The sequence below is a fragment of the Apostichopus japonicus genome, chromosome 1, assembly GCF_037975245.1.
Source record: "Apostichopus japonicus isolate 1M-3 chromosome 1, ASM3797524v1, whole genome shotgun sequence".
Classification (NCBI taxonomy): domain Eukaryota; kingdom Metazoa; phylum Echinodermata; class Holothuroidea; order Aspidochirotida; family Stichopodidae; genus Apostichopus; species Apostichopus japonicus.
Window position 1 is genome coordinate 18,126,656 of NC_092561.1, and position 12,401 is coordinate 18,139,056.

Sequence of the window (12,401 nt, forward strand, 5' to 3'; positions counted from 1 at the left end):
GACACCCTCGATTCTACAAACACTGGCATTGAAACCGTACTGAAAACAGGAAGAATGTACTCTATCACAATCATAGAACAAACTTCAGTCCACTAAATATAGTAAAGTTTCTCCCAAGATTGGAGATATTTAGAATCAACTAAGGAGTAGATATTTAACAGATCAAAATTTTCAAATTTAAGCTATGAGTAGGCTTATCATATATTGAAATAAATCATATGGATTTCTACCAGCTATTGGGCTATTCAACTAACAATTCAATCAGTGTCGTAGTGCAAGGTATTTTTGGTAGGGTTACCTTAAGTATCATATGTGATATTTTGACCAGGGAAATAACATTTAAGTACAGGCAATAAACTAATAGCTAAGACCAGCCATAAATAAATATGGATATACAGATTTACCTCAAACTCTCCTCCTGATGTGTTGCTATGGAAGCATTCCCATAGAAGTGTAGTTTTGCCGTAAAATAATCATTACGTTTGTTATAATTTAACTTCAATTAACCTCATTTACTGATTAGTAATACATGTCGTTAATTTAATAGTCCCTTGAATTTTGCGCACTTGTTTGGATTTAATTGTCACTTCTATATCACTATTTAATTGTTCCTTTTGGTTCACAAGAAAAGGAATGTGCCATTATTCAACAAATAATTGTATGACCTGTTCCTTGATGGTGCAGAACTTTAACTGTCTGTCTATTAGAAATATAGACTACATTTGAAATTATGAACATTCTCTGGTTCTTATTATATATAATCAATATTATATTTGGTTCGAATAAATAAAACGTTGGTGTTGTAACGACCTTCAAACTACATGATTAAATATACACGTTATTTAAAAGGACACCGGGGTCATCAGTTGCGGTGAAACCATCCATCTTCTTCAGAAGCTGCATGTCAGTCAGCGTCTGAAGTTCCTGCTAGGATCGAAACATCAGGCCCACTTACTTTTACACATTCTCTTAAACGGGCTCTTTAGTTAATAAGCAGTTTGCCCCAGTTTTTGTTTTGTTTTTAACTTTAACATTTGGTACCAAAGACTTTACGCGATTACAGACAACTAAAGAAGTTGATGAACAAAGTGTATAACAGATTGAATATTTATATATACGAGACATTGACGTAGTTACACAACCTATGTTTCTGTAATGATTGTGTAAAATCAATAAATCATAACCAAGTAACATAATTATTAGTCAAAACATTGCAACGCTTACTAATAATGTGGTATATAAAATTATTTACTCATTTACTTAATATGTAAAACGGGAAACAGTGAGCAAGTAATGATATAGTAGGGAGAAATCAAAATTTATAACGTAAATTAAAGGAAAGAGGTTAAACTAAAAGCTCACAGAACACAACTATATTACTTTTAGTGAGACATATTATACTTGTGAAATTTTGATCATTTTTCTTGGTGTCATCTTTTCTGATCTGAAACTCACTCTTGATACTAATATAAAGAGTTTGTGTAAGTTATGACATAAGATTAATGATTCCATCTATATCTCTGCTACATAATTGATGACAAATTTTACTTTAAAAATATTGAAATATCACAACTCATTCACTCGGTAGCAAGAAACAATTTAGTTTATTAAGATTGTAACTTCAAGGCACAAAGACATTTTATACAGAAAATGAAAACCTACCTGAACTATTTCAATTCGTCTTATATATTTAAGCTTGTTATACCGGTATGTTGGATAAATTGGCATTTTCTAAATATTTTATTGACGTATTTATTAATAATGTTTCTCCCGCATAAAGACAAACATTTTACTAATTGTTGATGTTATTGTACCGAGAATTACACAGCGGTAAAGCAACATAGAATACAGTTTTTTACATGCCAATATTAATTCACGTTAGAATTATCCTTTTAAATATGGAGTTATACAGTAACTTCTTGCCACTTTTAATTTCATATACACAACTAATAACATCACATTGAACACTATTATAACGCAAGGAATCGATTTTTGCCATCAATACAATCAAAGTATATTTACATTGATCTTAAAAATTCTTACTAGATGCCTCCGTTATTGCTACCATTATTTTTTTAGTTTTTATTGAGATATTGATGCTGAAAGTTAATACAAGTGTGGCAATAGTTGAACAAATCACACCACGCCCGATTCACAGATATCATTCGGGAGTCCTTGGTTTCCGGTGAAATCGATGATAGTTTTGATGACAAGAACCAAAAATGCAATGCTAAAAATTGTTCCAATCAACCGATCCATTACCAGAGCAACGGTTCTGGCCTCAATTTTTGTCTGGTGATGATTAAAACGAGAATTTATTATCAGTAAAAATAGCGAATAAAATAAAAAATATGAAGAATTAGATTCATAGATAATTGTTTCTCGAAAAGCTGAGAACATATTCAAGTTTAAGTCACATCAGTGGAACAATATGACTAAAGGTTATTTTTGCTTTCATAATATAGCTTTAACATAATACTTGAGCTATTTTTAAGACAAGTTGAGGATTCAATAGTAGATAGCTGATCAGATTGGACAAAGTAAAGTAGCTTTGTGATAGTGAGGAACAACAACGTCACTCATGAATGACAAAGGTTAATACCTGCGATTAAGGTAACCTGTCGTAGCCACATAAAAGTATGTGCCAACGAATAATCAGGCTGATACAAGGTTATGTGTAATGTGCAGCTATTAAATGAATTGATGAATCGTAAGACACTGCAATATAAAGGTAATGTTATACTTGTCTCATAGGCTAATTTGCGTCTTTTAATTAACATCACAAGCTTCCATAATTCAGCAATTTCCACGATAAATGTAAAGAGAATAGCTCATACCTTCTCCGATCGGCTGACAAGTTTCTCTAGGCTAGCAAATGAAACGCCTTCATCATTTCCATTAGGGCTTGACACCGCTAAATTCGTTGGTGCAATTTCGTCATGGATGGTGCGAATCCTGTCACTGTAAGTGGGAACCGATGTCAATCGAGGTAGATAGTCTAAGAATAATTTCCTCGACCAACGATACTTTAAGGCCAGAATCGCACTATCCCCGTAAGCAATGTTGATATTAACCAATGAGAAAGGTACAGTAGCACAGGCTAATACGAAAGTGAAGGTAAGGTATGCACTCAATATTGGTGATTGCTCGTTTGTTGCCGGTAAGATATCAGCCACTAGAAGCTGAAATACGGTAAGGCCAAGAACCATCGATACACTCAAGGAGATTCTCTCTCCACTATCAGGTGGAGCAACAAAAGTCACAAATGCCATGATGCAAAGGAGGGTCGAAGGTACCATAAGCGTTCTGATGTAGTAAGCTGGGTTACGTTCCAAAATGAGACAAATTACCGGTACACTCACATTGGCAAGAGGAAGGTTCGTTGCGAAGTCAGGTATTTGGAACGTATGGTTATGGCTCGTTATGTTGAGAAACGTCCAATCAGTGCTTTGAAGGGGTTCAAATGAAGGTAACAACTTGCTATTATAAATCATTTTTTCAGTGTGTTGATTTTGAGGGAAGAAGACGAATTGGCAAGCTTGGGTGTCGAACGGAAAGTAGTAAATGCTGTGAAATAAGAAGAACGAATATGTTATCAAATATAAGTAAAACAATTGGCAAATGTACTAAATACCACCATTTTGATAAGTGGAATTACTATTATGATAGAGTGACTCAGCTGGAGTGATTTTCATAGCTGCATGTTGGAACGTTATTGATTTGCTAAAAGTCCAATTATTGCTAGTAATTAGAGTAATAACTAGAGGTATAGTAACAAATTTTTAACATAAGTTTATAGTTAAGCGTTTCTTTGTATTTGAAATGCGATAGTAGTAATTCAAGCTAATATTTTTTTCTTTGGCATTTAAATCTGCCAGTTTCTCTCTTTCACTCTAATGTGTATAATACGTTTCACGTATCAAACGGCTTTGTACAAATATTATAGAGCAACATAGGCCGGTACAGCCTCAATAAGACCAATGCGGAAATAAAAATAAACTCATAAGCATAACTTACTTAATCGGACACTGTGTTGCCACTACAAGAGGAGTCCCAAGGCTAACGGAACCATCCGAGGTTAACAAAATTGATCCTCTTTCTGGAGAAATGATGCTCAGGGAATCAATATCGAGTCTGCAAATACAAATTCAAATTGAATAAACCTTGCATATTCACATTTAACCTTTATAACTTTATCAGTATTGTGCAGTATGACTGCAGTATACTAATCAAATACTCATTGAAATTTTGTCGTTCAATTCTTGGTTTTTGATAAATGAATAGTAGAAGTAATAACATAACTAATATGAAATTACGAGATAAAACTTTTTTAAACGGGGTAAAAAGCGGGTTTTAGTTTCGAGACAAAAGTTACTTTTTCAAGGAAATTGTTCTAAAAGTAAGTTTTTAGATAAACAGTCGAAGTTTGGAGGTGCAATGTTTGCATAATGTATTTCCCATTTGGCACACGGTAGCTTCTACTAAAGTAAATTGTTTTCTGGAAGATTCGCAAAAGGCCTGTGATGTCCCCTCCCCCGATTTTGTATAGCTTCTTACGACAATGAACTAATTTGCTTCCAAGGCGATGAAGGGGAGGGAGGGATAGAACGAGGGACATTTTAAACTTAGTTTTGTATTCTTTTTATTAATAATAATAAGCAAATATTTATAGAGCGCTTTATGCAAAGGCCTCAAAGCGCTTAATTGCATTAAGCTTTCATGGAGTGTTTTGTATCGGAATGTTTGCTCTTCCAATCCTGCAAACAGATCGACTCCCCTCGACCATATGCCCCCTCCCCCTTTTATGGTAATATCCATTAGGCGAGTGCCAATGCCTGTATATGGGAAGCACGTCTGTACTATGAATTCAGTCTCACATTTTGACTTTAACATTTCACAGGGAAAGATAACCCTTCATTTGAACGGTCTACAATACTCACACATTAGTGATGAAAACATTTGGTATCCATATTTCGTCCATAAAAATAATCACTATATCTTCACCGCCAAACTCAGATGCATTCCAGGAAAGTCGTTCGTCTGTCCATCTCTAAGCAGTAAAAAAAAATACTGTTAAACAAACGACGAGAATAGTTACTTACTACGGGCACAGCCAAATATTGAACTATATCTCATTGAGAATACGTACCATTGGGTTTAATATAGACATGTTGGCCAAAACATGGCCACAGTGCCTTGTAGAACATAATTGTAATGTAACCGAAATAAAATATACGGAGTTGGAATTTAAGAGATATCTCAAATACTGAAAGTAGAGAAGTGAAAAATAGCACAGCTTGTTACATGTTGCTGATATTTCCACCAGACACCAAAATATATCAAACGATTCTCAATTACCATCGTCAACCATGATGCAGTCGTTATAACTTGATCTCGTTCATTCTGTAAAATGAAGATAAAACAAATCCTTGAAACAATAAAACAATCAAATATTTGAAACAATGGTAAAATTTTACACCGAAAATTTCCCTATGTAAAGAAAAAATATAACAAAACAATGTTAAAAAGTGTTGAGAGCGTGTACATGTCATTCGGCAACATGATAATCTTTTCATAATAGTAAGGATTTAAATCATATATATATATATATATATATATATATATATATATATATATATATATTTTGTAGCGTAAGAAATCAATATAAACAAGATGCTCTTCGCCATTAAAGACAGTTTTCATCCCGAAGAGAGTCAACTAAAACGTGAAAATACAATTATAGGTGTGATCTTCACGTAAATGATTTATATTTGTGCTCACCAGGTCTAGCATTGCATAAAATTGCATCATCATTATTACATGAACAGGGTCATCGGAGTCAAGAACAGGCCTCTCCCTTGCTGAGAAGTTGCCCTGGTTGAGTAGGTAATCTCGAATTCGAGCCTCATTACTCATTGGATATCTGGCCTCTGCTACATCTGAAGGTAGCGAAATGTGACAATGATGTGATTCGACCATTGCAAACTTTGCATAAGGCTGGGTTTGAACAAACTAATCGGAATTAAAATTATTTATCCAAAGAACGCATAAATGTAGGGTCACTTGTTTTACCCTACGAAACATATAGATTTACGATTTGCGTGCTATTTTTATAAATTTGTTGTGGAATTGTGGAAGAAAGGCAAATGAGAAATGCATATATCACGGATTTATGTCTGACAAAAAGGTATTGCAATGATTTCAGAACGAAGCAGTGCTTTAGAATACCTATAAATCCACGCCTCATTACATGAGATGGTGATATAGTCACGCCTCAAATTACATTCGGTAATGATAGATTCGCCTCATTACACGAGGTGGTGATATATTCTAGCCTCATTTAACATGAGGTAGTGACATATCTACTCCTCATTTTACATGAGGTAGTGATGATACTTTCACATTTGACATCCACAGATAAAGCCCCTCTCTTTACCTATAGTTATTACAACCAAGCACTTGATATAGAGTGATGGTTTTAATTCATATACAGTGATACAGTGATGATGGATTCACATATCACATTATGTTGAGTGATGATATCTTAATGCCTGACTTAACATTAGGTTGAAGATACATTCACAGAGTGATTAGTCCGTTTTCATTGAAAATTGTCAATTTTATTAGTGAATGTTATGCATTCACTTAATATAAAAAAATTTATACTAATGGAGAAACGTACCAAACTGACTCTGGTTCTAAGTAAACGAGCAACCGAAAACTGCGGTTGTCTTTCAATGTCTTATCTTTTAACGTTAGTTTTAACGATAACAAAACGGTAGTAAAGCCTTACCTTGATTTAAAACAAAGATGATAGCAACCGCGCACAGCAAATAACATGAGAAATACTTCATAGCTACTTAGAAGTAAACTTCAATATCAATTATGGTGTCAAGCCTTTGAATTACAGAGATTCCGCTCTGACAATGCCTACTGATGTGCATTGGTGAAAGGTTTTATCGGAAGTAGTTTTGCTGCCGCAATATTCATACCTAATCAAGCAAACTAGGCATTCACTTTCCATTTTTTCATCAATTTAATAATATATTTTCATTTTTCAAACTTGATGAACTTTACAGAAGATTTTCTGCAAACAATGAGTCAGCTTTCTCTCTCTCGCCTGCATGCAATTGTCACAAGACGGTCCAATGTAAACTGTTTTATTATAAGAAATAAATCATTTTCGTTTTCAATTTCGACGAGTTTTGATAAAATAGAAAATAACTGTTTGATGAGAGATCAGTAAATACTTCCCATTAACACATTTTAGCTTTTTCAGGGTACAAATTCTCGATTTTAAATTCAAAGAGAAGTTGTGTAAGGTGTATCGGAGACAAACTGCAGTCTTTCGATATCAGTAACACTATTCACATACAACATATGGTTAGGCCTATATAATAACGGAGTCGTATTTACAAATTTACCTCCCTACATTTATCCACTATGCAACCTCAGTTAACAATACTGAGAGTAACTTAAACCAAATAGTTATGATGGTCATCACATAGTTACTTGTCATTACATCATTTCTTCATGTTGGTGCTAAGAATCAACCATACCAGGTACCACAACAGCGTATCATTAGACGGTGAGTTTCTGGTAACAGCAAGGTGCTTATAAACATGTTATTTGTCACATTTGTACAGGGACGTTAAGTTCAAAAGGGATAGATTATTTGGCAAACTTTGCCAGTTTTGTCGTATTTTATGATAAATACAACTGGTTTTAACAGCGTCTGTTTGAAAATGCTCTGCAACTAATTGTACGTGATTCGTAAAGTTTTTACAAATATAGTCAAATATTTGCGCAAACTGAATTCGTTTGTATCAATTTTAAAGGTGGCCGTGTTAGAATATGCTTTCAACAGGATTTTGAAGATTTCTGAAGAAACATCAGGTACTATTATAGTCTATTTTACCAGAAATAACCTCGCATGGAATTCGACGGCGTACCCGTACTCCAGTATATTTTCGTGTACTCATATTATACTTGCAGTTATTGTACTCAGTGGAAATGTCAATAAACCACTCCTCGAATGTGTACTTGCTGTATACCTGTACTCGGAACGCTGAACTCGTACTTACAGGTTTGTTTTCAGACTGAAAGTATGGTAGATGGTTAACACCGGTGTTGGACTAATATTTCTCGCTAAAATATCAATCGTGTTAAAAAATTTTAAATTGTCATAATTGTGAAAGAAAGTTATTTCTTACAATAATCTTTATGACGTCATGATCATTGTAATAGTTTACTGTTGCTGCGTCATGTATGATTAGAATCATAATACTCGGCCTTTCATCGATCAATGTATTCATTATCACGATCACTTCATTCCATTATGTGTGAACGCTTGGATTCTCATTATAACTTGTTTGCATCATCTCCAACTAAAATGTAATTTAGCAGGCATCATTTCCGGTCCGATGTAATTAACTGTCATTTTTTTTTTATTGAAATCGCAAAACACGGTAAGATCGTAAACAAATAAATCAGTTCACTGTAGCTACACCAAGGCCCAACCAAAGCTAACATCAATTGGATCTCATAGACGAAAAAGATATACACTACTTTCGTTCAGCTACATGAGCCTTCCGAGCCATTACGTGATTTCTTTTATCAGCATGCAAACCGACCTTTATCTACTTTCTAGTAACTTATAATTTGCGTAATAAATAACAGACAATTCAACCGAAATGACCATGCAAACAATTTTACGGAAATAAGACGCCATATAATGGCTAAGAAGAAAAAAACAGCACAAAATTGTAAACGCAGGCTTCATTTTAATAATGCCAATAAAATCCTCATTTCAAACCTACCTTGTTTGACTTAGCTAAGTTGGTCACCAGTATATGCATCACATACCACTATTAAATATACTTCATGGTTTGGCGATGAGAATTAATTACTAAGTGAGACTTTCAACAACGGATATGAGTCTTTGACACCAAATCGCCTATGTAATTTTAAATATGCACCCGATACACACAGAGAACACAGTTACCTCTGTTAAATTTTAAAGTTTTGTACCACAGTTAATACTGGACCGTGATATAAATCGGTAGCATGTGCTATTAAGATTATAGTAAGAACTGAGGATATGTGTAATTCCAACAAATCAAGTTGTTGGGATTTGTTGGGATTACACATATCTTCAGTTCTGACTGTAATCCTAATAGCACATGCTACCGATTTTTCAGATTTTTCAGCACGATCCAGTATTTACTGTGGTACAAAACTTTAAGTTTTACAGAAGTTACTGTAATTTCTGTGTGAATCGGCTGAAATATGACATCTAAAATTTGCCGTTCTCATAATCTTCATGACTTCTTCATAAATGAAAGTTCTGTTTGAAAACGTGATATTTATATATATATTTATTTGTTTAAATTTTCATCAATTTTGTAGTCTGATTTCATAATGCTCTCGTGAAGGTACGCAAAGTAATTTCGAGCAGTCTGTTGGAAGCGTTGCCCTAAGCATCTGTGGAGAAGCCCACTGTCAGTCAAAACACCAAGAAACCTTACTTGTCTGGCATTTCAACAGAACTATGTCGTCATATCAGAGAAGCAAGTATTCGTAAAGATAAGCTAAGGATGGCAATTGCAGATAAGGTCTGTGAGGAAGCAGCCGAAATAATGCACAAAAGAATATAAGAATAGTATAAGAGGAGTACTATGAGAAAGAAGGAAGGAAATTAAAGTTTGTTTTTTTGTATAACACTTGCAAAACTTGCCCTCAGGGTGGGCGGACTTTTTTCTTTTTCTTTTTTTTTGGGGTGGGGGAGGGGGAAGGAGGGTGGGGGGAACAGCTTCCTCTCAGTCTTATCGGCTATATTATGAATAGTAGCATGTAGTATTGTCAGTCTCTGAGTATAGGGCTCAGGGTGATTGTGATCGTTAACAAAGTAGGTAGATAATGCTTTAAGAAAAAATATCATATTTTTAAGTTTTAATAAAATTTAACGATGCATTTGCTTCTTAAAAAAGAACACATTAAATATTGGGCGCATGTTGCTGTTAGCATAGTTATGATCTGCTGCATAGACCCCAACTATAGCACGCTATCATGCAAAAGTTTCTTGAGGTTATGTATCGAACTGCCTTGGTCGTAAAATGACCTCTTTTTACCAATTAGTCTGCACCACCTGCCACACGACACTTGCACCGTGCATGTTAAGAAGCGATAATTACACATTAATTATATAATTATACGTTCAATAGTTATGTCGCATGTCTTTTGTCGACCCTTGGTTTCGAATCGGGTGATTTCTATGACGTACTACGTTGTAGGTTAAGGACAAGCATTTTCATACATGAAAGGAAATCATTTGGAGGGAATATTTCATAATACATAAAACGATACAATATTTTTGTTAGGTGTAAAGATCTACACTGTTGTTAATATGTTGTAATCAAACAAAATATGTGCACATTGAGCTTGCTTTTGTTTTGTTTTTTTGCTTTGTATTGCCATGTAATGTCAATTTCTTATTCTTGAGAAAACGAGAAAGAACAAATATTTATACCTAAAGTGAGGGAAGATGAATTGTAAAGCACATTTCACGAATGAGCGATAAGGCATCAGGATTTTAATACTTATTTCTAACTTTCAATTTCTTCATGTAGTATATTTAATTTGAGTTTCACATTGTGATAGCATGATACCTTCTTATCATGTGATTGGAGTAACTTAATCTGAACCTAATTAATTTTAATTTTCACATGAATGGAGTAAGATGGGCAATGCATATGATCATTCAAAACATAACATTCAATATTTTTCCATTTTTTTCTCAAAGCATTAAACTTCTCTTTTTCCACTCTCTTAATACGAACCTGCCAACAATGGCACACATCTAAGACAAAATCCTGATTGAGTTGTATACAATTATTACAAATATCACATGTTATGATCAGAACATTAATTCGACTGAACATTTAGCTGGTCTAAAGTCTACGTAAAAAGACACGTTTACATCATACTACTGCATAAATATGCCTTAAAGATTACTAAGATGCAATGAGGCTAATGTGTTTAAATATCGCGTTAATTTATTAGCTAGCTGATGTCGTACGTGAAAAAATTGACCACTCAGTCTTATTTGTAAGCAGACATGAACTTCCATTCATGAACTCGTTACAACTATTACTATAAATGCATAATGTCATAAATACCAGTTGCTGTTATCACTGCGTACATGAACCATATCCAAAGTATAAGATCCGTTAAGATGCTCATTGTTTTACAGTTTATGTACTGTGTGGAGTGTTAGGAGTGTTAGCTCAGTGGTTAACGCCGGTACCTTCCAATCATAAGGTCCCCGGTTCGAGTCACTCCAAGATCAATGTATGTCGTCCAGTTACAGAGTTGTTGACAATTGACAATTCATAATCATGGACGCTAAATATGAATGTAAGAGACTGACTTCGGTCAGCTTGCGGCTTTGATAAGCCAATGAGGCTTCTTCGCGAGTTCCTGCTTGCAGGAGGATCTAAAATACATACATACATACTGTGCTGGTATTTTACAATGCGACGCAATGAACCGAACGAAGGCCATTCTAAAACTGAAACAATTTTTGGGCCACACAACTTAACTCTCGATCGATAGCAGAAGAATATATCTTTTAAAACCTGACGAGGACAATTACCTTGTCATTAATTTTAGTACTATCGAAAGTGGTTACCATCACATTTAAAGAACAACAGAGTCTGTTTTATGTAAGAGATAATTTAAAAATGATTGATTATTACGTCTGCAGAGGCAGACTTACATTACATATATACTGTCGTATATCTGTACTATTGGTATTGTAATGGCATAGCACCAACCCCTATACGTTAAGAATGAGAACAGTTAATTAAAGAATTGGAGCACTCAATATAATAAAAGCAATATGCGTAAAGAGGACACGATATTAATGAACTGTTACTATATCAACACGACGTAGAATTTCAATCATCAATAAACTGTTTTTCTTTTTCTTGTTGAGATTTTCGTCACGTGAATAAATTAAATAATGGTTTCTGCTAAATGTATTTTACCGGTAGATGAGGATTTAAATACGTGAGGAGTTCATATATTCGCCTTAGAAAAAGATTAACAACCAAGTTTTGTAGATCATTGGTTTAGAAGCTTACAGATTTAACGTAATGACAACGCCCTTAGTGTCGTATTTCAAAGCTGCAAGAAGGACATTTCGTCCTTATAAAGCAACGTTATTTACAGTAAAAGTGTGTCGCTTCATTTAACTCCTCCTACAATTTTGTTTTCAGTAACTGATTTTTTTTTTGAATATCCGTGTCCAACTGCTTGGGGTGGTTGTATGAAGTGATAAAATGACTGGAAAACTTTCATGCAATCTAAGGTTTCAAGATAGCATTTGCATTTTGAAGCTG

General features: G+C 34.2%; 1 protein-coding gene across 2 annotated transcripts; it reads right to left on the bottom strand.

The window, feature by feature from the left end:
- Positions 1–794: 794 nt before the first annotated feature.
- Positions 795–6,947, bottom strand: LOC139966274 (acetylcholine receptor subunit delta-like). Of its 2 annotated transcripts, XM_071969160.1 has the most exons (7): positions 6,794–6,947; positions 5,782–5,939; positions 5,359–5,403; positions 4,941–5,050; positions 4,018–4,134; positions 2,838–3,567; positions 795–2,292 (listed from the first exon to the last, which is right to left on the bottom strand). In XM_071969160.1, exons 1-7 carry the CDS (start codon positions 6,852–6,854, stop codon positions 2,137–2,139), a joined length of 1,377 nt encoding a protein of 458 aa, XP_071825261.1. In that variant the 5' UTR covers positions 6,855–6,947; the 3' UTR covers positions 795–2,136. The 2 variants fall into 2 exon arrangements, with proteins under 2 accessions (XP_071825261.1, XP_071825346.1); XM_071969245.1 differs by lacking the exon at positions 5,782–5,939 and having other exon boundaries at positions 6,794–6,925.
- Between the last annotated feature and the right edge of the window lie 5,454 nt (positions 6,948–12,401).

What these genes read in the sequence shown, in the direction of transcription:
- LOC139966274 (XM_071969160.1), bottom strand. Translation starts at nt 6,854, where the DNA reads ATGAAGTATTTCTCATGTTATTTGCTGTGCGCGGTTGCTATCATCTTT. An exon ending in CTGCATCATGGTTGACGATG is followed by an intron (nt 5,051 to 5,358) that starts GTAATTGAGAAT and finishes TTTACTGCTTAG; the next exon opens with AGATGGACAGACGAACGACT. An exon ending in TTGTCAGCCGATCGGAGAAG is followed by an intron (nt 2,293 to 2,837) that starts GTATGAGCTATT and finishes AATCATCACCAG; the next exon opens with ACAAAAATTGAGGCCAGAAC.